The sequence below is a fragment of the Bos taurus genome, unplaced genomic scaffold, assembly GCF_002263795.3.
Source record: "Bos taurus isolate L1 Dominette 01449 registration number 42190680 breed Hereford unplaced genomic scaffold, ARS-UCD2.0 Leftover_ScbfJmS_2140, whole genome shotgun sequence".
Taxonomy (NCBI): domain Eukaryota; kingdom Metazoa; phylum Chordata; class Mammalia; order Artiodactyla; family Bovidae; genus Bos; species Bos taurus.
This window is the reverse complement of record NW_020191223.1, coordinates 74975-100866: the sequence shown is the minus strand read 5'-3', so window position 1 is coordinate 100866 and position 25892 is coordinate 74975. Positions and strand designations below refer to the sequence as shown.

Below are 25892 nucleotides of genomic sequence, written 5' to 3'. Positions count from 1 at the left end.
CAGATGATGGCAGGTAACATGGACAAATTCTTTTAATTTTCTGGGGAAGAAATTAACAATACGTTGTCTGATGAGCAAGCATAATAGTATTGTTAGAGTCTTCGTGCCGCAGAGAAGGAAGTAATCCTCATGATCTCTCTGGCTGTGATGACAACTGCCTGGGGAAGGTTTTAAGGAGAGGATTTTCGTGCGTGTTTGGCCTTATGATGGATAGTCATGGTTTCAGGTGAGGATTGTCTCCGCGTTTGGAGCTCTGGAGCTTGGGTTTGTGGTAATACACCGGAGAAGCAGCTATTCTTTGTTCGGGAATGGTTACTTTACTGGGATAGGCATTATGGGATTGACCTGGATGGTTTAGAGGAAGAGAATGGGGTGTGATGTTTCAGAGTGTCTTGTGTTATGTTAGAGAAGGGGAGCGGGTATATAGAGTGTGTGTGCTCGTTGGAATGATTGTGCGCCGAGGAGAAGGGTTGTACATCGAGTGTGTTGGAGTCTTGGTATTTGCATGTATGCCAATTAAGCAAGTTCGGAGGTCGATGTATACATATTATCATTCTAATCTATACGAGATAAATTAATATTACGATAGTTATTGTATTATACTATGATTACTTTATGTTTACAGAGTCTGGTGGAGGTCTGTGCATATGATAGAATGTGTTTGGGCTAACGGCCTTGCATTCTATTGGCTCTGAAGGCAATATTATATTCGCTTTTACTGTAATGAATATGTTATGCATCTGATTACTTAAGTTTAGTTCTCTTCTATGACGTGTATAGATTTTTTAAAAAACTTATATTAATAATTCATGATATTGTTCACATTTATCTTTAGTGTTACTGAATCGGTATTTTATCATGTCTCTTTGATTGGTTTGGGCCGATGTTTTTGTATAGTATCGATGGTGTGGGTAGCTAATGATTGTTGTATAGGTGTGTCTCGTGTATACTGCCTCTATATAACTTGCATAAGTTGGTTTATGTTTGCTATCCAGGGTAAAAGGGGAGGTATGTTGTGGTGTTATTTTTCATATACGGAATAGGGCAATTAACATCTGTTGTACTCGCGCCAGTTTAGTACTTTTGGAGGTGAGTGAATAGATCTAAGTGACATAATCCATGCTCTTTCTGTATCTCAAAGCTTTTCCATTTACACATTTTTGGATTATGGTTTTGTTTCTCACGTAAGTGTTATTTGTAGATATGCATGCTATAAAGATGAGACCATGGCAGAATTGGTTGGTTATATGATATTCGTGTGAGTTGATGAATTTTTCTTGGTTGACAAAGGAGGATATCAATCATGTTATTTGATAGTAGTGAGGTTATTCCGGAATATTTTTTGCTTCCTGAGCATCTAAAGTGGCTTTTTTTGTTTTTGTTAGAATTAGTGGTTTAGAATGTTCGGAGTTTAAGGGATATTTTAGCTTATAATGCTGGTACTATGTGTTTTTTTTGTGGTGTTGGTGGTGCAAATAGATAATTTATTATTGATTGATATTGTGGTAAATTTATGAGTTTTACTTTAAGAAAGACTTTTTTATATCACTCTCTCAGCATATATTTGGAACGCTGGTGTGATGTTTGGTTTTTGCTCTAGAATTTTCTGGGCTTTGAAATTATCTGGGGCGTTTTGGTGGTTTGTGAACTGCTGTTGTGGTCTTTGGTGAAGTGTTCCCTGGAGCCGTTGTCTTTGCTCATTTTTCCTCTCTACTAAAGGATTTTATATTTACCTAAATCTGCCAGAAATGAGTCGTTGAGGCGATTAAGGTCGGGCCTTTCTGTGAAGTACTATGTAAGGGTGGATATTTAGGGCATAGCGCGTTGGGTGCTGATAATAAGTCCCTCAAGAACGGTGATCTGTGTGGGGAGTAAAGGAGATCGTGGTGTGGGGGTTCTGGTTGCATAGGCAAGGACTTTATGGTGGAAGTGAATTTGGTTTGGCAATTAGTCGTGGGTGTTTTTATTGTTTCTCAGTTGAAATGTTAGATTCTTTTTATATATGGACAACTGTTATAAATATATCCTGGTATTTGACTTTTGCTTTTCTATCTCATCTCATTAACGAATATGGGTCGTTAGGTTTTTTTTTGTTTTTTTCTCTTTTCGTCTGTGGATGTTCTATTATTTTAATGTTTTTTTATTAATATTGGTGCTGGATGCGTAATTTTTTCTTTTGTTTCGCCTTATTATGGTGCTCTTTCTTTGGTTGTGTTTGTGTTGGTTTTTTCATCCTTTAGAACTTAGTTAGTACTTATGATATATGTAGTCAAGATTGGATTTGTTAGTAGTATTAAATAACGCGCATATTATCATTGTTAGGTATTGGTTTTAATTTTATTTTTCGGGAAGTTATTTATATTTTTGGACCCTGATAAATGTGAATCATTTGTTTGGTTTTTTTTGTTTGGTTATGGTCGGTCTTGCATGGGGTAATTTCAGCTATATTGTGAATATAGTATGTAAGGTATGATATATGGTAATTACCGGTATACATATTGATTTTCAATTCTTCGATATGTAATTATATTATGTCCTCTATAGAGATATGTATTTTGGGTAAAAGGAATAGTTTGGCAAAATAGTATAAACTTGTCCGCTCTGTTTGGGCTGTTGAAGATGATCATTTTTACTTTGAAATACATGAAGTTTATGTAATATCTCTCGGTTGTTTTGTATAAAGATGTCTGGTTTTACTCGTTCAGATAAATATCTCTGTTTTGTCTAAGAGGGCCTCTTTGCCTTTGGTTGGGCTTTTGCTGTATGAAGTGATTTTTTTGGTATTTTATTCTCTTTTGTAAGCCTTATTCTGGGTTATGGATGTGGGATTCTTATATCTACATGTTTTTTTTTGTATGGTTCCTGGTTTCTTTGTTTGTATATCTCGGCTTAGTTTGATTTTGTATTGTGTTAATGGCTGATATTAGATATCAATTTTTAATTTGGGTGTTGAATTGAGGGCGGGCTGTGTATCTATCGCTATGACTCAATCGAGTGCTGGAAACTTGTGTGCTTTCTGAGGATGTTGCGTATCTTCTGTGCTTTTTCTCTATATTATGAGATTCTTTCTGTTGCCTAGATCTGGGTGGCTAGGCTTTGTGGCTTGTGGGTTGTGGATCCCCGCTTCTCTCTCTCTTTCTCTCCTCTCTGTGTTCCTCGGTTTTTAGTCTTTCTCTAGGCGCATCGCTGCGCCGCGGGGTTGTTGGTTTGATCTGGTGATATACTAGGTTCAGAGGTGGGGCCTCTTTTCCTCGTTTCCCACGCTGGGTATGTTCTCTCGCCGCTGTCACAGTAGATTCTTGGTCTCTCAAGGAAGTGTTTGTTTTTAACTTGGTCATCTTCTTAAGGAGTGTTTTATACTAGGATTTTATTTCTGTGGATGTTTTTTCCAGCTATCGTTGGTAGATGTATATCTCCTATACTGCGGCTCTTTTGAGTGAGTGTTCCTTGGATGTCTGCAGTATGTCTCTCTCAAGTGTCAGTCTCTAAGGCAGTGAGGATTTCGACTCGCCTTCTCTCTATTCTCTCAATGTCCTCTCAAACACTGGTGTACCTTTGTGGTCCTTGGGTTATGCTCTTGAGTGTCTACGCTGCAGATTTCTCTTACTACTACGAATAAGGCTTCCTCTAGATGTAAAGTCCTGCAGTGCTAAAGTAGTTTTAGCTTCTGATAAATTCAATCCATTTGTCTACAGCAAGTCAGGTAGGGACGAGCGCTTCAGGTGGGTCTCATGGGCCAATGAGAGGCCTGTTGAATATTGTTCCATGGAATTGATCGCGTCGGAAAAATGTTGTGCGACTGTGGGGTCGGTGTCAGTTAGGCGGGACCGTCTCGCGTTGATTTGGTGGGTTTTGGCCTGAGGACTGTGGGTGGTGCTCCACCGGCGACGATGCATTGTCTCCGTATTCAAAATGTTCTCTGTGGGCGGTCTGGAAGTGTGGAGCGTGTCAGGGTCGAGCTCGAGCAGCGTTGCGTAGGCGATCTTTTCAGCTGGGGGAGAATATCAGAGGGTCTGTTCTTGCTCATCGTGTCATATTTTTAGAGCTAGGGTATCGCTATCGGGCATTTTATACATTTGGGCCAGTTTTTTTTCAAGGTAGTTAAATAACAGATATTAGTTGTAGATAATTTATTTCTGTCGTAACACTTTGGTAAGATATGGTTGTTTATTGTAGGTTGAGTATTATTGTTCTTATAATGTCCCTTCTCCGGAGCCAAGGAAGAAGGAGTAAATAAGAATCGTCTTGTTTCTTTTGCTATTCTTGTAACTCAGTGGTTTTGTGCTGATGGTCCTGGTCGATTTGTTGTTTGGTGGAGGGTCCCTGTTCGGCGCTTGATAGATGATTTTACGAGTTAAGTTTTTATTATCTTCTCTGGAGCTATTAATGGATAGTGGAGTGTAAATGCGTGATTCATGGCAGTTCAGAGTATAGCTACTTTTGTGAAGTTGCAATTTTCTTGTGTCTCTGGTGAGGATAATTTGATACCCGTGTTCGCTGCTCTGTGGGTGTGTCTGGTGTCGAGGTGTCAATTGGACTTGAAAAACAGTGATCTATTGATTTGTGCCTATAGTGTGGGTTTACTATTTTTAGTGATCGGTGGTTATCATTTGGTTCATTTTTCCTCGCACTTTATGGGATTTTTTTGATATGACATCTGGTGGATTGTGGTGTCTTTTGGTTGGGTCTTGTATTTTGAAGTAGAGAAATGTAAAGTTTATGGTCAAGTATCTTATAGTGAGTTCTCTATAGTTAAGTAAGTCTCTCTATTTAATTTTAGCTTGGAGTTTTTTGGTTTACTCCAGTTCAGTGTGAGTATTTTACTCTGGGGTTATGAATGCAGTATATGGAGGGATTTATTTTTTTTGGTAGCGCGTTTGATATTGGTTGGTACTAGGAGGGAAGTAATCTGTGGTTTTTATGGATTGTAGGTGGAAGTTATTGGATGTATTTCAGATCGGAGATAGAGCCTGTGATGAATAGCTCTGCTTAAGCTTAGCTTGTATACTAGCTAGGTGTTTTGAACGTCTTGCGTTTGCCTAGAATCATTATACTAGCTAATGAATGTTATCATTATGTTTTTGGGGATGGATGTTTGGTGGAGGTTAAATTGATGTTGGTCATATTAGGTATATTGGTGAGCCTTGGACTCGGACGGTTGCCTATTTGAGGGATATAAATGATTTAGATAAGGTGTCTAATTTAAGGAGTTTTTCTTAAAGTTTAAAATGGTTGAATGGTTTTTTTGTATGAAAAATTTAATTCTTATTATTTATATTATGGTATTATTTCGTAGCATTATGGGGCTCTTTTCTTGAAGTAGCTGGGTTTATTAGGATAGGGGTTATCTAGTATGCGTGTGTTTGTGTTTAAAGGTAGCGCAGTGATGTTGTTTTGTTATGAATTGTAGTGTTTGATTTTACAAGTATTGTTTGGTTTTGTTTCAAGGTAATACAGCACAGTGATTCAGACCATATTATGTGTTCTTGTTATCGTTGCGATGGTTATAGGGTTTTATTATTAGAGATGGTGGGTGGGGCGGTCCGCTGCGTGCCTGAGAGGAGTAGAAGTCTTCTAACGTGCTTGGAATTTTTGCAGATGAGGACGCTTGTTGGTTGTTGATCTAGTTGGGTTTTTTGGGTAGGTAAGGCGCCTGTCTGTCGTGGAGAGGAGTGGTCATTAGATGGTTGGGCAGGTCTTTTATGTTACTTGTTCTTTTGCGCTGGTAGATTCGTCTTATGGACAGTGGAGTCTCTGTGTTGGGTGTTTCTTACAGTCTTATTGGTCGCATATGGTTTGGTCATGTGGGTAGGTCTATAACACTAGGCTTCCTCTATCACTCTATCACTATCACGACACGCGACTCGCTACCAGCTCGACGCATGTTTCCTTTTAGGTATTCTGCCTTGTTAAGAATATTGTATAGTATATGGTATGTTTGGCTGTATGGTGGGTGTAGACAGTAGGATTGTCGCTTAGGGTGGGTGTTTAATTGTTTTATATATCCTTTCTGTGTTATTAATATTAGTTAAATGTGTATATGTGGTTTTGGTGTTTTAACGTCGCAATCTCTTGTTGGATTTAGGTTGATTCCCTTCTCCCTGCAGACGTGTTTGCTCGCTATTTGGTTGAATGTAATTTGTTTGTTTCGGTGTGGGGTCTGGTGGAGTCGGTCGTGTTTCGTGGGATTTGAATTGATTGTTGGGTTAGATTTCCTAGCATATTAGACGGATATGGAGGTTGTCTCTTTGTCTGTAGCGTTACTTCGACTGAGGGGGTGCATGTCTGAGGTGCCGTTCTTTGTTGCTGCAAGTAGCAATTTATTTGAGGTGTCTGATCTATGGGCTTCGTATGGTGTTATGGTTTATGCGCATTATGAAGATAAGTTCCTACAAGTAGTATACAATTTTTTAGTGGTGTCGTTCTTCTGATATCTTTTTTAAGCTATTCTAGTGTTTTGGTTGTACATGTTTTTTAGATGAAAAGTCCCTTTTTATTGTCCAGCTTTGGGTCTGAGCTTATTCTTTGAAATAGTGCGGCCTGGGCTTTTTTCTTTTTTCTTCGTATTTCATCTGGTGTAGTTGTCGTGTTCGTTTGCAATTTAAATGTTTTGGTGCTCTTTGGTGGGGTGGAATTATTTGTGGTGTGGCTTTGTTAATGTGTTGATGGTGGTATGCTTGAGGCCTCATTTGGTCGCCATTTTGAGTATTTCACTTGTGTGGTTATCAGGAGGTGTGCTTTTTCGACTTTGTATAAACATTCAGGTTGTCTTGCTTTTGTCAGAGTGTTGCATGATAATGTCATTTTCAGTGTTGGTACTCCAATTAAGTTCTTTTTTTGTCTGTCCAGACTTAGGTTTTGCTGATAAGTGGGTAGAGAGGGAAGTCAAGTATGGGTCTGTGTGCTATGAAGGCCACATGCTATGTGATGTCAATTGTCCAGTGGGCAGTAGGAATAGAGCACAGTGAACAATCTAGTAACTTATGGATAATAGAAAGAGTGGTTTTGAGGTTTATATGTAGAATTGTAGAAGGAGAGAAGATTAATCCTCAAGAGGCATAATTGAACCAAGGAAACGTTGAGCAAAGGCATATTCCCAGCATACTGGCCAGCTTTAACGTTCGCAGTAAGTGAAAATACAAATGCTAAAACGCCCTGGCTGGAAAATGCAAACAAAGCAAACAAAAGAATGGAACAGAAGTGGAATCCTACCGTTTTAGACTGCTCCTGCCACACATGATCATGTCAAGGGTCAGACATCACAAAGAGACCTGGAACTTGCTCCCAGAAAGCAAAGATAAGAGGTTACGCTTACAGGAGCAAATGAAAGTCGATATGGCTAACCTGAAATGTGACAATGGAGATGCCTTTCCCAGGAACTTTTTAAAGTGGAAAAATAAATTCATCAGGCTAAAAAAAGCTGCAACAAGGACAGATGATCTCAGAGAAAAGACTTTGATGTTAGAAACGTGTTTCCGCAGAGAGACTTACGCGAAGCACAGTGTCAAAGCAGGGTTATTGAACACATGTTCAATGAACAAGGCTAAAGTGAATGAATTACTTGGAAAGCAGGAATCGCTTAGAGGAAAGATTATCTCAACTCAGAGTGAAAACATGTTGCTCCGACAGCAACTGGATGATGAACAAAACAGAGCCGAACAGTAAAAAGAGAAGAATAGTTATTAGCATGCCGAGACCAAGTTTCCTGCAGACTTTGAGAAAACTTTCAGGCTGAACGTGAGGAACAACGTCTGATGGCTGGAGGAACGAACACGGAGTTAATCATGTTATGGAAGCATGTAGAAGAGAGAATGCCAGTGCAGTATGAAGGAATGATGTTTAGAGGCAGGAATTGTGTAGAAGTAGTCTTCTATTGCAAGAAGGGAGAATAATTTGTCAGGGGATTTCCCTGAATATGTAGAGAGGATTCAAATGGGTTGATTCTTTCATTCTTGGCTCTATATATGTTGGGATATTCTAAGCTTGATAGGTAAAATTATTTATCACTGGGCTGTGAATCTAGTTTTTTTTTTTATCTGGTCTTCTGGAATAGAGCAGGCGAGGTATAATGCACACTCTTGGGTTGGATTCCGCGTATGTCTAATAGTAGAAGAAGGTTTGAGGCACTCCAATGATTATGTCGGGTCAATTGGTGCCAGTATAAGGATGTTTGTAAAGGTTGGCTGTGGGGTGTGTTTGCAGACTCGGGATCGTGTGTTTATGAAAATTAAGTTAAAGAGATTAAGTTCTAAATTTTTTAATATAGAGGGTATTAAGTAATTTACTATTCAGATAATTAATTTTTAAAATCTCTATGTAACCACATGTAGTATCATGAGAAGCAGATAAAAGAAACGCTCAACCGAAACTGAATATTTGAAATTAAGCTTCAGGTTTAGCATGGTGGTATTGTTATTCCCTTTGTAAGCAGTTCATTTATGGTCCAGGGGTTGCCCTCTCATGATTGTGCTATTTTTATTTTCTCGGTAGGTGATATATTCTCTTACGTGGGCTTTCAGTGAGCTTTGTGTTTCATTAACTCTCGTTTTGTGCATTATTTTGTCGCTGTGGTTCGTGTGTGTTCTTTAGTTTTGTGATCTTGGATTTGTAAAATTTTGTAATCCGTGTGCATTTGTGAAAATGCATCTGCACGGCTCTTGCTTTCGAGTGTATGATTGGGCTTTATGGGCTTTAGCTCACATCTTTAATATTGTATGTTTGTATTTCATGTGAATTGAGGTATACTTGAGATATGGGCGTTGACTCAAGTTGCGAGATCTTATGAGTATTAGTCTTGTTCATTAAAGTGTGATATTTGGGAGCTTGCTAGGGTGGTGACGTGCTGTGTAACGGATAGCTGTGGTTGCTGGAGTACAACTCTCGGCGAGCGGGCTCTTTTGTGTATGGCTATTACTTAGAGAGATGTGTTTGACAGGATTTAGCTCGGATATTTTGGTGCGCTTCCGCTAACTTTGTATCTTTGGTAGGGATTCTTATTTTTACTGTCATTTGAATACGCAGTATTGCCCAATAAAAAGGAGGGGTGGCAGGATTCGTGAGCAGCAGGAATGGGAGTGAAGTCAGGGAGGTTAGGGTTGTATGGTGTGTTTGCTGTGTTGGTGAGGCAGCGTTGGGTGTTAGGGCCTAGGTGGGATCTGGAGGCTCCTTGATCAGGCTATGGGAGTCACCTTGGCAATTTTGGTTTTAGAATAGGTTTCTTTGGATTATTTTGGTTGGTGGTATATGGAGAGTGGTTGGAGTTTAGTCTATTTTTTTCTTGTGTGTTTCATGAGTTTGTCTTCAGATTGTCTAGGCGGCAAAGATTGGGTTTGTTCAGTGTATAGAGTAATATCTATGATATCTCTCATTTCTTTTTTTCTACGATAGCCTTTCCCATACGTATGATGCCTGACGAATATCTTATGTTTATGGCTCATATGGTAATTTGTGGGAGTGGAGGTGGATAACTTTTAGGAGGTTGGGAGTTGATTGACTACTCACGATCACCTCGACTAGATAATTAAGGAGGGATGTAAGGTTCGGATCAAGGGGTGCGCCTCTGGAGTGGTTTCGCTTTCTGGATGGGAAGGGGAGATTCCTTATTTGTGTAATAGATTCTGCAGTCAGATGCTTGGATGATTGATTGTGAATGATATCCTTGTGATGTTAATTCGAAGCTTCTTATAGGATTAGATGGGATGGATAAGGATTTGGTGTGTCTCGGGACTAGTGGGTTGAAATTTTGGGCCGACATATCTTGGTCCAGGCTTTATGCATCATTCTGTGTTCGTTCTGGCGTGAAGAGTTGCTGATGCTCCTGGCGAGGATTCTCACGGCGGTGGTCTAGTGCGTGTCGTGACATGTGGGGTGGTCTCGCTTGCTGCGGGTCTTCTGAGGACTTTATGATCCAGGCGAAGGCCGGTTGGGGTGGAGCACGCCCTTTCGCTGGGGTGTTTCTCTGGACCCGCAATGTTTAGTTTGGAGGAGATATGGAGAAGTGTGAGTTGATCTGTGGTCGAGTTAGTGGTGGGTAGGAATTTTAGGAGTAGCAATGGGGTGGAGTCTATCTTGATTGATCGAACATAGTTTGTAAGCAAGTAGGTAATATGTTGATTTTGATTAAACGCTGTACATAGAGCCTAAGAGTTGGGTTATAGTCAGGTGTGAGACACCTTCAACATATGAATTGACTGGAGCATTCTCTTGGTACAAGCGGTTCTGTAGTTGGTCGTGAAGTCTTACTGCGTCTATGTTATATGGATCACTGATGGTTGGAGAGGTTTAGAATTGTTGAGGCACAGGGGTTAGAGGATAGAGCGAGAGGAGTTAGATGTGCTATAGCGTGAGAGCTCGCAGAGTGCAGGATGTATTGTGGGAGAGTTGACGATGCCTGAGATAGGAGGTTTTAGTTGGCGCGTATGTGTATATTAGTGTTTTTAACGTGGAGCTCGGTGGTGTTCTTTGTGTACGATGTGTTGGGGTGTTCTTGTCTTTGCCATATCTGGCATTACTTGGGTAGATTCATTGGTGTATACTCGGTAATGTTTATTAATCTTTAGTGCCTCTTTCTTTATAGCTCGCTTGACTTGTAGTCTGCCATTTGCACTTTATGGTATAGTTTGCTGATGATATTGCATGCCTTGGAAAATTTGGGAGACATGTGCGGGTGCTCAATGCGATTTTCTACTACAGGTGGATAGTACTTCTGTTTTTTCTGTTGGGACACTAATCCTGTAAGTTTTTATTGTTCTGTGATTTCCTGGTAGTTGTACAGTGGAGTGGGGGGTGCTAAGTTTGGGGCCAGTTATTGAAATATTCTATGGAGGATTATGTGTTTGAGAGGAATGTTGTCCGAGAGAATGAGTTTTATTCTTCGGATTTTGTGGGATTGCATAGTGAGATGTCTGGGGTCTTTGTTATATATTATTTCTGGATTGAGTGTGGCGCAGGGACTCATGGAGGTCTGTGTTGGCGTAAGAAGTGTGTATATGAGACCAGGAGCTGATATGTGTATGTCACTCGGGCCTCTGTTTGTGGCTGGGTTCTTCTATTTTAGATACTAGTTGGTAAAATAGCTATTGAGTCACTTATGTATGGAGTATAACTACTATAGATCGAATATAGAAATTAAGCAGCATTATCTAGAGGATAGTGGTGGTTGGATTGATTTAAACTAGGAGTGAGAAGTGCGTTGAGGATGTCATGTATCATATTGTAATGACCCGTATCAGTGGCAAGTGTGGTTGAGTAGTGCAGAGTTAAGATCGTTCTAGTCAGCTCTTATTGGAGGTGTGGACCACTGTGGCCGATCGGTCAAGTGTGTGCGTTAGAAGCTGGGATTTTCCATTCAGCCACCCGTCAATATGAGGAGCTCTTGCATCCCTTGGTTCTAATGGTCTGCTCGAATGTGTCTCTCTCCATGCTCGCTTCTCTATATGTCTCGCTAGGTCAGACCCCAGTCTGTAATATCTCGTCGGGTGAGGCTATAGTGCTCTTGGTCTGGGTGATTGTCATTCATAATTGAATCATGTAGTAGTGGTCTCCTTTGCGGAGTTTATGCGTTTCCATAATCTTGAACGTCTCAATTGTTATTTTGCGCTGGTTGTCTTAGTTACCATGGTATATGCATGTATCGTGGTCTTTCCGGCTTTTTCTTGTTGTTTTATTGGGAATCGGATTAGGACTCGAGTATCGTGGCTATTTTTTTATGCCATTCTCATAAGTTGTATGGAGATTTTGGGTTGTTCCACTTTTGGGCTATACTCTTAATATTAATTGTGCTAGCTGTGACATTGGTTTATAACCATTTCTGGGATGACTGATTTGGTTGTTTGTTCGTAAATTGGTATTTGTTGGTTTGTCTGTGGGTTGGAGGTTGTTATCGCTGAGTTATAACTGGCTGATTTGGCTACCTCTGTCTGTGTGCTTTTGCGCGAGGACTGTTCGCGTGTTCTTGGTCTGGTACACTGGTGTTTGGTGGGCCTTTCTTCGCCTTGTGTCTCGGCCCCATCTTTTATGTTTCATGTTGGAGCCTGGGCCTCCTCAGTCCTCTTCTCGGGCCTCGTCGCATGGTGGCTGTCGCTTGACGTCATCATTTCGAGAGTCTCGGTTTTGCGTCTTCACGGTCTGCTGTTATGTAGTGGTGTGAAGAAGCAATTTGAGCCCTCTGATAATTTTTTGCATTGTTGTCTATTTTTTTTCTATGTATATGTGGAGGAATTGTATTATTGGTCTATTCTTGTCTAACAGTGTGGGAGTTAATTTTAATGGATATGCAAGCACTTGTCTGCTAAATGGGAAACAGTTTAGTTTAACACTGTTGGACACAACTAAGTACATTCATCCCACCCAGTTAATTTTTTTCTTGAAGATGGGTTTGTATAGTAAAACTTTTATTAAAATGTATTTAAGCAACTGCAATGTAAAATTGGAAAAGCGCTTAATCTCATTAGAGAGAATTGTTCAATTAAATGCTCATCTTTTCTCCCTGACTCTGGGAGAAAAAGTGTAAATTTGCCCTTCCTTCATTATGTAGGCAGAAGTGGGATTTACAGATTTCTAGCCTTTCACCAACTGTAAAAGTTCTGGGATAGCTTCTCTGATATCCGTACCTCGTAAACTTATTGTCTCACGGGAAGTTCTGGCTAGACATATAAACCAGTTGTGAGAATGAATTGACTTCAGCTTTGATTTAAGGGCAGCAGAGTTATAAATTTCCATGGCAGTGACTTCATCCTTCCTCTGGAGGGTCGTGTAAATGTTCTGTTACGCACTCATCCAGGAGGTGCTATTTGCATATTAACCGGTGGTCATTGTCCACTGAGTTAGTACAGAGGGAAGGAAGTTTGCAAAATTAAACTGTAAGTGGAGAAAAGTACTTAGAGTACTAGTTTGTTAGTGGAGTCAGTGAACCATTTTTGAAAGTCTGAACGTGTGTGTTCTGGGCCTCTGCTCCCCGCTTAACTGCCCTTGCAAACGGTATGGAGAGTGAGTTCACTGTGGATTGTGTAGAAGAACGCAATTTTTCGTTGGCAGCCGTCTGCCTCAAAGTGGATCAGATTTTTTGCAGATAAAATACAGCACTGTTAATAACGCCAATTAAAAGAGCTCTTAGTATCTGCCACGTCCTCTTCTAAATAACATTATGTATGGCTGCTGCTGCTTGAAGTCCGCTTCCAGTCGCTTCCGACTTGTGCGACCCCATAGACAGCAGGCCCACTAAGGCTCTCTGGTCCCTGGGATTCTTTCGGAAGATACTGGAGTGGGGTTGCCATTTCCTTCTCCAATGCATGAAAGTGAAAGATGGAAGTGAAGTCAACTCAGTCGTGCCCGACTCTTAGCGACCGCCCATGGACTGGAGCCTACCAAGGCTCCTCAGCCATGGAATTTTCAGTACAAAGTACTGGAGTGGGGATGCCATTCCTTGCTCTGACCATGTAATGTATAGTCCCAATTTTAATCTCCCCAGATCCACTGAACGTTGTATGCTAACCAATTATCCCATTTTATGGATGGAGAAACTGAGATAGCAGTAAGGTTAAGTTTTTGCCGCCATGGGAGGGGGGGGGAATCACAGCTTCAAGAACTGATGGAGATTCGAACACGAGGCCCATGGATTCTGCTCCTATGTACCTACTGCCTCTCAACACTAGTCCTGAAGCAATCTGGTTGTCACCACAGTAGCGCTAGCTCTCAGAATCACTGAAGAGCTGTGGTCATTCACAAATGTGGATGTTTAAAAGTGATGGCTGATGTGGCGCTTAGAATTAAAAAAAAATATATATATATATATAATATATATGTTTATCATCAGGTAATTTTTCTGTCTTGCCCCATTGGCCAGTTTATAATTTGTGTACTTATTTGAGAAAATCTAATTTAAAGCATGAAATGATTTTTGGTGGTCCTGAGTGCTAAAAGGGGAGGTCAGAGGAAGAAATATATGTACAAAGGGCAGACAGTAAAATTTTCATTTGTTTGACTTGTAAGGTTTATGGTAAACACTCAACTCTGCTGTATGGCAGGAAAGCAGCTGTCAACAATATGGCAGATGAAAGAGACAGAAACTGCAAATGTGGGCAGATTTTCACTAGGTCATTAGTAATTAAAAAATCCACTTCCCTTAAAATGCTATCATCATTCACGTGCAGCAGGCCACCAGTCAGTGAATCGGTCTTTTCAAATATTGGAGCAATCACACGTTCTTCTGGTGTCCATTTGTTATCATTCTTTTTCTTTACTCCCTTTCTGTGCACACCAGGATCGCTACTTTAAAAAGTCCAAAAAAAGCCATTGTTTTTAAATAATTCGACTAATAAAGAATAAAAAACCCAATTCTTGTAAAATTCCAACTCTTACCCATATTAAGTCATTGATTAATTCCACAAAACCAGTTATGGCTTACTTCACTCTGTATAATAGGCTCCAGTTTCATCCACCTCATTAGAACTGATTCAAATGTATTCTTTTTAATGGCTGAGTAATACTCCATTGTGTATATGTACCACAGCTTTCTTATCCATTCATCTGCTGATGGACATCTAGGTTGCTTCCATGTCCTGGCTATTATAAACAGTGCTGCGATGAACATTGGGGTACACGTGTCTCTTTCCCTTCTGGTTTCCTCAGTGTGTATGCCCAGCAGTGGGATTGCTAGATCATAAGGAAGTTCTATTTCCAGTTTTTTAAGGAATCTCCACACTGTTCTCCATAGTGGCTGTACTAGTTTGCATTCCCACCAACAGTGTAAGAGGGTTCCCTTTTCTCCACACCCTCTCCAGCATTTATTATTTGTAGACTTTTGGATCACAGCCATTCTGACAGGTGTGAAATGGTACCTCATAGTGGTTTTGATTTGCATTTCTCTGATAATGAGTGATGTTGAGCATCTTTTCATGTGTTTGTTTAGCCATCTGTATGTCTTCTTTGGAGAAATGTCTATTTAGTTCTTTGGCCCATTTTTTGATTGGGTCATTTATTTTTCTGGAGTTGAGCTGTAGGAGTTCCTTGTATATTTTTGAGATTAGTCGTTTGTCAGTTGCTTCATTTATATGGAATTTAGAAAGATGGTAACAATAACCCGGTGTACGAGACAGCAAAAGAGACACTGATGTATAGAACAGTCTTATGGACTCTGTGGGAGAGGGAGAAGGTGGGAAGATTTGGGAGAATGACATTGAAACATGTAAAATATCATATAAGAAACGAGTTGCCAGTCCAGGTTCGATGCATGATACTGGATGCTTGGGGCTAGTGCACTGGGACGACCCAGAGGGATGGTATGGGGAGGGAGGAGGGAGGAGGGTTCAGGATGGGGAACACATGTATACCTGTGGTGGATTCATTTTAATATTTGGCAAAACTAATACAATTATGTAAAGTTTAAAAATTAAAAAAAAAAAAAAACAGTTATGAAGTACCAACCATATGCAAGAAAACAAATTCTTCCTTCAAACAGAGATATATAATTATGATACAATATGATATGTAAGAGTTGACATATGAAAGTGATAAGTGAAATAAGGAAGGATTTGCAGAAGAAGTGAAGACAGGAGGTCAAAAGGAAGAGAAAAGCGAGAAATCTTTCTACGGGGAGATTAGAATGTGAGTACACAGATCAGGCACACGGCATCTAGGTTGTTTCCTAGGAACCTGGAAGGAAAAGTACAAAATACATGGAAGAAAGTAGAGAGATGCTCTGGAAAGACATTGGGAAGAACCTCAAGGGCTACACTGAAAACCTGGAGTCCACTGCCTAAACACCATGACTCTTAGACGTGGGAGTCATAATTAGATTTACACTATATTTTTTTGTTTTGCTTTTAAACACAGTAATGTTTAATTTAGGAATTTCCCTTGTACTCCAGTGCTTAGGAATCTGCCTGCTGATGCAGGGGGCACAGGTTCGATCCCTGGTCAGGGAAGATAGCACATGCTGCAGAGCAATGAATCCTGTGCTCCACAACCCCTGAAGCCAGCACCCTGGAGCCCACACTCAGCACCAAGAGAAGCCACCACAATGGGAAGCCCAAGCACTGCAGATGCAAAGAACCAACGCAGCCAAATAAATTGAAAAAAAAAAAAAAAAAAACCCTCAAAGAGAAAGGTAACACTTTAATTTAGATGATTTTTAAAATGACATGTGGCACATCCACCATGAAAGAAGAAATCAAATTTAGGCAGGGCGGGGGCAGTTTACTTGTAAACCACCCACATGGGTGACATCAGCATCATGGATGAAAGGCAGGTGCCTCATCGGCTCTCCCGCCACCAACAGCAATCTGGCTCCATCCATGGACATACCCAAAGTGCTAGGAGAAAACTGCCAACCAAGAGTACTCTTTCCAGAAAAGGTGTCTTTCAGAAATGAAGGAGAAATAAAAACTTTCCCAGACAAAGCAAACCTGAGGGAGTTCATCACCACTAGTCCCGCCTCATGAGAAACGCTGAGAGAAGCCCTCAGACTGAAATGAAAGGATGCTCATCAGTGACATAAATTTAACTTTACAACACACTGGTTAAGGCAAGTATGCAGTCAACTCCAGAATACTCTAATACTGTAACACGGTGGTATGTTAACAAAGGAACTCTAGTATTGAGGCTAAAGGACAAGAGTATTCAAAATAACTATATCCCTAGTGAAATACAAAATGTGTAAATCACAAACATTAGCTCAAGTCAGAAATGATTTTACAGGAAAATAACAAATGACCTACTGTTAAATTTTGATATAGGCTTACCTATGAGAACCTTTATTCTCCATAGCAGGAAACGCCTGCTTGTTATTTCCTCCACTCTTTCTCTGCTGAATCAGTCGACTCTCATCAGCAGCATCTTTGTGCTTCTTTTCTTCTTCAACCTTTAATGAAAGTTTGACACTAAGAATAATTGCTATTACTTAATTCTAGAGACTCTGTTTTCAATTTATTATTTGACTCAATATTTGCCCTGATTTTAAGTGATAAAAATATATTCGTGCTAACATAAATTTTATCACTTACAAGTCACTGAAATTTTTGTAAAATGTGCTTCTTTCTGAGGGAAAGAAACAAAATTCCCAAAATTTCAAGAAAGGCTTTTTTAATAAGATACAATTATTCACATCCAGTCTTCCCCATCTGACTGGCAGAGATAGAGAAATAAAAACACACAACATCTGTCCTCTTCGATCTTTACCACCTGGATTTTCCATTAAACAGTCAGATGTAGAGGATGTGACACCTTAGTGCCTCAGAGACAGAAAGGAAACTTTCTTCTTTCTGCACTAAAGCTATTCTTTCCCCACTGCCTTTTCTAATTCTTTTTTCATTTGGATCCAGGACATAGCAAAACCCTGATGGTGTTCACTGAAATGTATGAACCAAAGTTTACCAAAACACAAGGAGCAGAATGAAACTGAGGAGGTGTTCGTGTGGAATTCTGGAATATAAGTAATGCTTCCCAATTCCACATTCAGTAACCATCAAATTTTATAGCTAGAGGGTATAGAAATAACTATCTACCTTTGCCCCACTGTTTACCAATAACAGCTTTAAAATAAAAAAAAGGTTAAATGATTTGTTCAAAGCGCCTAAAGTGGCATTCCCTAACATTTTATGACACCAAAAGAGATGATACAATTCTATAATCTTGAATCTGATAAAATTAACAAATGAATCACTCAAATGAATCAGGTAAGTTAAAAGCGTGACTTTGGCAAAATAATTTAATTCATTAATTGGAGTAGGATTCATTCTCCTTTTTCTTTAAAGGAGAATAGCTACATTTTTTTCTTTTTTTGTCTTACACAAAAGAGCAAGCAAGTTTAAAAACCTACTACTGAAGAAAGAAAAATTTCACAGCATCTAAATATATGAAAATCCTCATTTCTGTCCTATTACCATAATAAGCATTTTGTGTAATGAAAAGGTTTAATTGTTAAACATGAATTCAAGATGCTACAAGAGGACTCTGTTTTAAAGTTGATCTTAAAAGACAAGTTTTAATTTGTAGAAGAGAAATGCTTATGTGAGGATGGAATTATGAGGCATTTTAAAGTACTACTATGACATAAGAAAGAAATAGAAAACCCTATTTGAAAAGATCTTATTCAAAATTGATGGTGAAATCAAAGCTTTACAGACAAAGCAAAAGTTAAGAGAATTTAGCACCACCAAACCAGTCTTACAACAAATACTAAAGGGATTTGCAGCCAGTAAACACAAGAGAAAGGAAAGACCTACAAAAACAAACCAAAACGATTAAGAAAATGTCAACAGGAACATATATATTATTACTTTAATATAAATGGATTAAATTCATCAACAAAAGATACAGAATAACTGAATGAATACAAAAACAAGAGCCAAATATATACTGGCCACAAGAGACCCGCTTCAGACCTAGAGACACATACAGACTGAAAGGAAATGGATGGAAAAAGATATTCCATTTGAATGGTAACCAAAAGATAGCCAGTGTGGCAAGTCTTATTTCACACAAAATAGACTTTAAAATAAAGAATATTATAACAGACAAAGGACACTATATAATGATCAAAGGATCAATCCAAGAAGAAGATATAACAATTGGAAATATTTATGCCCCCAACATAGAAGCACCTCAATACACACGGCAAACACTAACAGGCATAAGAGGGGAATTCAACAGCAACACAGCTATAGTGGGGGACTTTAACACCCCACTTACACCAGTGGACAGATCATCAAAACAGTGAATCAATAAGGAAACACAAAAGTTCAATGAAACATTAGACCCAATGGATCTAATTGATATCTTCAGGACTTTCCATCCAAATGCAGAAGAATACACTTTGTTCTCAACTGCACATGGAACATTCTCTGGGATAGCCCACATCTTGAGCCACGAATCAAGCCTCAGTAAATTTAAAAAATAGAAAATATATCACGTATCTTCTCTGACCACAACACTATGAGACTAGATATCAACTACAGGAGAAAAATGTAAAAAAACACAAACTCAGGGAGATTAAACAATTCATTACTAAATAACGAAAAGGTTATTGAAGAAATAAGAAGGGAAATCAAAAGATTCCTAGAAACAAATGACAACAAAAACATGACCACCCAAAACCTATGAGATTCAATAAAAGCACTTCTAAGAGAGAAGTTGATGGCAGCACAATCCTACCTCCAGGACAAGAAAAACTTTGAACAGGCAACACTCTACATTTAAAGCAGCTAGAAAAAGAACCAGAACTCCCCAAAGTCAGCAGAAGGAAAGAAATCATACAGATCAGAGCAGAAATAAATCAAAAAGAGAATGAAGGAAACAATAGCAAAGATTAATCAGACTGAACACTGGTTCTTTGAGAAGATAAGCAAAATGGACAAACCACTAGCCAGACTCATCAAGAACAGAAGGGAGAAAAATCAAATTGACAAGATTAGAAATGAAAAAGGAGAAGTTACACCAGACAACACAGAGATGAAAAGGATCATAAGAGAATGTTATGAGCAACAATATGCTAATAAAACGGACAACCGAGAGGAGATGGACAGATTCTTAGAAAAGTTCAACCTCCCAAAACTGAATCAGGAAGAAATAAAAATTACAAACAAGCCTATTACAAACACTGAAATAGAAAGTGTTATCCAAAATCTCCCAAAAACAAAAGCCCAGGGCCAGATAGCTTCACAGGGGAATTTTATCAAACATTTAGAGAAGAGCTAATGCCTATTTTTCTGAAACTCTTCCAAAAAATTGCAGAGGAAGGAACACTTCCAAACTCATTCTATGAGGCCACAATCACCTTGATACCAAAACCAGGCAGAGACAACACAAAAAAGAAAATTACAGGCCAACATCACTGACAAACACAGATGTAAAAATCCTCAACAAAATTCTAGCAAACACAATTCAACAACGTATTCAATAGCTCATATATCATGATCAATTCGGTTTATGCCAGGGATGCAAGGATTCTTCAATATACACAAACCAATTTCAATGTGATGCACCATCTTAACAAATTGAAAAATAAGAACCATATGATCATATCTCAATAGAGGCAGAAAAAGCCTTTGACACAATTCAGCACCTGTTTATGACAAAAACGCTTCAATAAATAGACACAGGAGGAACCTTGGTCAACATAGTAAAGGCTGTATAGAATAAACCCACAGCAAACATTATTCTCAATGAGGAAAAATGAAAAGCATTCCCTCTAAGATCAGGAACGAGACAAATTTGTCCATTCTCATCACAGTTATTCAGCATGCTTTTGGAAGTCCTAGCTATGGCAATCAGTGAAGAAAAAGAAATAAAAAGAATCCAGATCTGAAAAGAAGAAGTAAAACTCTCTCTTTTGCAAATGAAATGATACTACACATAGAAAACCCAAAAGAAACTATCTATTTTCTAGTAAAGCTAAACAATGAATTTAACAAAGTTGTATGATACAAGGTCAATACACAGAAATCACTTGAATTCCTATATACTAACAATGAAAAATCAGAAAGTGAAATTAAGGAGCCAATCCCATTCGCCACTGCAACAAAAAGAATAAAATATCTGGTAATAAACCTACCTAAGGAGACAAAAGACCTGTATATGGAAAATTCTAAGACACCGAGGAAAGAAAAGAAAGACGACATAAAGAGGTGGAGAGATATTCCATATTCCTGGGTAGGAAGAATTAATAGTGTGAAAATGACTATATTACCAAATGCAATCTACAGATTCAGTGTGATCACTTTCAAATTACCAATGGCATTTTTCATAGAACTAGAACAATGTATACAATGGACTATTACTCAGCCATAAAGAGAAACACATTTGAGTCAGTTCTAACGAGGTTGACAAACCTAGAGCCTATTCTCCAGAGTGAAGCAAGTCAGAAAGAGAAATATAAATATCATATACTATTCACATATACATGGAATCTACAAAGATTCTGAGTCTACAATGGTACTGATGAATTTATTTGCAGGGCAGCAATGGAGAAACAGATATAGAGAACAGACTTACGGACAAGGGGGGAGCGGAAGTGGGGAGAGGGTGAGATGGATGGAAAGAGTAACATGGAAACTTACAATTCCTTATGTAAAATAGATAGCCAATGGGAATTTGTTGTATGACTCAGGGAACTCAGAAAGGGACTTTGTGACAATCTAGAAAAGTGGGATGCGGAGGGAGATGGGAGGAGGGTTTGGGAGGGAGGGGACATGGGTGTACCTATGGCTGATTCTTGTTGATGTTTGACAGAAAACAACAAAATTCTGTAAAGTGATTATCCTTCAATTAAAAAATAAATACATTTTCTAAAAACCCCATTTGAAAATTTCATCCTTTTCTTCTTTTTTCCCTGTAAACAGCACATAACGGCTCTAATTTCCTTTCTATGCCCTCTTCAATGGCAGATAAAGGTTGAAGGAACAATTTAGATATAAAAAAAGTAGTAAAACTATGATTATCCAAGTTGGAGATTTAAAAGTTTTCAAACACATCTATGATTATCAAGCAGAATTCAATATTCACATCAGGAAAGAACAAATGAGCTGAAAAAATCAAGTAACCACAATGACTGACTTTTAGATATGGAAGAATTTGCATTTTAGTTTAACATGTATAACAAAGAACTGACATGCTAATTTAACACCTATAAATACTGAAGCTAATAAAGTTTCTTAAAAGTAAAACTTAAAAATAACTTCTTAACTTAAAAAAATACTTCTTAAAAATAAACTTCTTAAAATTTTATTCTTTAATAAAATTCTTAAAATGGAATACACATATTACTAGAGATATTTTTTAAAGTAAAAAATTATCTTTCTGAGATAATTTTATAAACTCTGTTGGTAATTCTTTCCTTATAATTTCATAACAAGTAGTCTACATAAGAACAAAATCATGAATTGTGATTTCATTCATTCAAGGTGTGTGACTTGCAGATATTAGGAAAAGATAAATCACAATCTTTCTGGGGGTGGGGCGGGGTGGATTCTACATTTTTTTCTTTAAGGCTGTTGCAGCTTAAAATTTTCTCATGACATGAAGAGAGTTTAAGAATCTCATTTATATAAATATAAATTATAATTTTAGTAAAAGACAAGATAAAATGCTTATTTCCTCTTTATTTTCAAGAAGATTCAAAACCTCCACCAAGATTATACCAAACAGTAAGATAAATTAGTTAAGAACATTAAGTATGTATCAAACAGTAAGTTAGTAACCAGAAGAAACAGAAGGGCCAAAAATTCTTAATTCATAATATATCTGCTAAGGCCTAAAATAGAGCTCATCTAGAATTGCCTATAAATGAAAGTTTTGCTAGATTAAACAGAAGACATCGCTTGATTAATTTCAAAGTGAGAATTTTTTAAAAAAGAGAAATCACTTCAAATTGAAATGAACTTCCAGAGGGAACTATATTCAGTATAGATATATACATATACAAGTGTAACCAGGTCACATTGCTATACACCTGAAACTAACACAGTATTGTCAATGACTACACTTTAAAGAAAAAAACAAAAACAACCACCAACCTCAAAAACAACCACCAAAAAAGCTAAGTATCAAATTTTCTTTCAGGTCTTCATAAAAATCAGCTATATGTCATTCAGAAGCGTATAAGTATTGAGTTTTCACAACCTCACTTTCTCCTAAGTTGAATTTGAAATAATTTACCTCATATTTATAATATAGAGCACCTCCTCTGACTTACCCCCACTATTTCTGTTGTGTTTGTCAAATAATGTTTCATCTTGACCTTCATTCTGTCTCGTATTCATCTTTTTTTAATTTATTTATTTTAAATGGAGGCTAATTACTTTACAATATTGTATTGGTTTTGCCATACATCAACACGAGTCCACCATGGGTGTACACGTGTTCCCATCCTGAACCCCCGTCCCACCTCCCTCCCCAGACCATCCCTCTGGGTCATACCAGTGCACCAGCCCCGAGCATCCTGTATCATGCATTGAACCTGGACTGGCGATTTGTTTCACATATGATATTATACATGTTTCTATGCCATTCTCACATATCATCCCACCCTCTCCCTCTCCCACAGAGTCCAAAAGACTGTTCTATAATCTGTGTCTCTTTTGCTGTCTCGCATACAGGGTTATCGTTACCATCTTTCTAAATTCCATATATATGCATTAGTATACTGTATTGGTGTTTTTCTTTCTGGCTTACTTCACACTGTATAATAGGCTCCAGTTTCATCCACCTCGTTAGAACTGATTCAAATGTATTCTTTTCAATGGCTGAGTAGTACTCCATCGTGTATATGTACCACTGCTTTCTTATCCATTCGTCTGCTGATGGACATCTAGGTTGCTTCCATGTCTTGGCTATTATAAACAATGCTGCGATGAACATTGGGGTACATGTGTCTCTTTCAATTCTGGTTTTCTCGGTGTGTATGCCCAGTAGTGGGATTTCTGGGTCCCAGTTCTATTTCCAGGTTTTTTAAGGAATCTCCACACTGTTCTCCACAGTGGCTGTACTAGTTTGCATTCCCACCAACAGTGTAAGAGGGTTCCCTTTTCTCCACACCCTCTCCAGCATTTATTGCTTGTAGACTTTTGGATAGCAGCCATTCTGACTGGCGTGAAATGGTACCTCATAGTGGTTTTGATTTGCATTTCTCTGATAATGAGTGATGTTGAGCATCTTTTCATGTTTGTTAGCCATCTGTATGTCTTCTTTGGAGAAATGTCTGTTTAGATCTTTGGCCCATTTTTTGACTGAGTCGTTTATTTTCCTGGAATTGAGCTGCAGGAGTTGCTTGTACATTTTTGAAATTAATTGTTTGTCAGTTGCTTCATTTGCTATTATTTTCTCCCATTCTGAAGGCTGTTTTTTCACCTTGCTTATAGTTTCCTTTGTTGTGCAGAAGCTTTTAATTTTAATTAGGTCCCATTTGTTTATTTTTACTTTTATTTCCAATATTCTGGGAGGTGGATCATAGAGGATCCTGCTGTGATTTATGTCAGAGAAGTGTTTTGCCTATGTTCTCCTCTAGGAGTTTTATAGTTTCTGGTCTTACGTTTAGATCTTTAATCCATTTTGAGTTTATTTTTGTGTATGGTGTTATAAAGGGTTCTAGTTTCATTCATTTAAAAGTGGTTGACCACTTTCAATTTGTTAATGTGGTGTATTACATTGATTGACTTGCGGATATTGAAGAATCCTTGCATCCCTGGAATAAAGCCCATTTGGTCATGATGTATGATATTTTTAATGTGTTGTTGGATTCTGATTGCTAGAATTTTGTTAGGGATTTTTGCATCTATGTTCATCAGTGATATTGGCCTGTAGTTTTCTTTCTTTGTGGCATTTTTGTCAGGTTTTGGTATTAGGGTGATGGTGGCCTCAGAATGAGTTTGGAAGTTTACCTTCCTCTGCAATTTTCTGGAAGAGTTTGAGTAGGATAGGTGTTGGCTAATCTCTAAATATTTGGTAGAATTCAGCTCTGAAGCCGTCTGGTCCTGGGCTTTTGTTTGCTGGAAGATTTCTGATTACAGTTTCGATTTCTGTGCTTGTGATGGGTCTGTTAAGATTTTCTATTTCTTCCTGGTTCAGTTTTGGAAAGTTGTACTTTTCTAAGCATTTGTCCATTTCTTCCACATTGTCCATTTTATTGGCATATAATTGCTGATAGTAGTCTCTTGTGATCCTTTGTATTTCTGTGTTGTCTGTTGTGATCTCTCCATTTTCATTTCTAATTTTATTGATTTGATTTTTCTCCCTTTGTTTCTTGATGAGTCTGGCTAATGGTGTGTCAACTTTATTTATCCTCTCAAATAACCAGCTTTTGGCTTTGTTGATTTTTGCTATGGTCTCTTTTGCTTCTTTTACATTTCTTTCTGCCCTAATTTTTAAGATTTCTTTCCTTCTACTAATCCTGGAGTCCTGCATTTCTTCCTTTTCTAGTTGCTTGAGGTGTAGAGTTAGGTTATTTACTTGACTTTTTTCTTGTTTCTTGAGGTATGCCTGTATTGCTATGAACATTCCCCTTAGCACTGCTTTTACAGTGTCCCACAGGTTTTGGGTTGTTGTGTTTTCATTTTCATTCGTTTCTCTGCATATTTTGATTTCTTCTGTGATTTGTTGGTTATTCACCACCGTGTTATTCAGCCTCCATATTTTGGAATTTTTAATAGTTTTTCTCCTGTAATTGACATCCAATCTTATTGCATTGTGGTCAGAAAAGATGCTTGGAATGATTTCAATTTTTTTGAATTTACCAAGGCTAGATTTATGGCCCAGGATGTGATCTATCCTGGAGAAGGTTCCGTGTGTGCTTGAGAAAAAGGTGAAATTCATTGTTTTGGGGTGAAATGTCCTATAGATATCAATTAGGTCTAACTGGTCTATTGTATCATTTAAAATTTGTGTTTCCTTGTTAATTTTCTGTTTACTTGATCTATCCATAGGTGTGAGTGGATTAAAGTCTCCCACTATTATTGTGTTATTGTTAATTTCCCTTTTCATACTTGTTAGCATTTCTCTTACATATTGTGGTGCTCCTATGTTGGGTGCATATATATTTATAATTGTTACATCTTCTTCTTGGATTCATCCTTTGATCATTTTGTAGTGTTCTTCTTTGTCTCTTTTCTCAGCCTTTGTTTTAAAGTCTATTTTATCTGATATGAGTATTGCTACTCCTGCTTTCTTTTGGGCTCTATTTGCGTGGAATATCTTTTTCCAGCCCTTCACTTTCAGTCTATATGTGTCCCTCGTTTTGAGGTGGGTCTCTTGTAGACAACATATATAGGGGTCTTGTTTTTGTTTCCATTCATCCAGTCTTTGTCTTTTGGTTGGCGCATTCAACCCATTTATGTTTAAGGTAACTATTGATAAGTATGAGCCCATTGCCATTTACTTTATTGTTTTGGGTTAGAGTTTATACT

The 25892-nt window shown here is 38.2% G+C and overlaps 1 protein-coding gene across 1 annotated transcript in view; it reads right to left on the bottom strand.

Moving 5' to 3' along the window:
• Positions 1-12042: 12042 nt before the first annotated feature.
• The window catches only part of LOC526041 (ankyrin repeat domain protein), a 50051-nt gene continuing 36201 nt past the window's right edge, over positions 12043-25892 (bottom strand). The window contains exons 12-14 of the mRNA XM_024989117.2: positions 16740-16858; positions 14118-14268; positions 12043-12129 (exon numbers count right to left, since the gene is read on the bottom strand). Of these exons, the coding sequence (XP_024844885.1) occupies positions 12043-12129; positions 14118-14268; positions 16740-16858 (357 nt within the window). The remainder of the gene's footprint in view (positions 12130-14117; positions 14269-16739; positions 16859-25892) is intronic.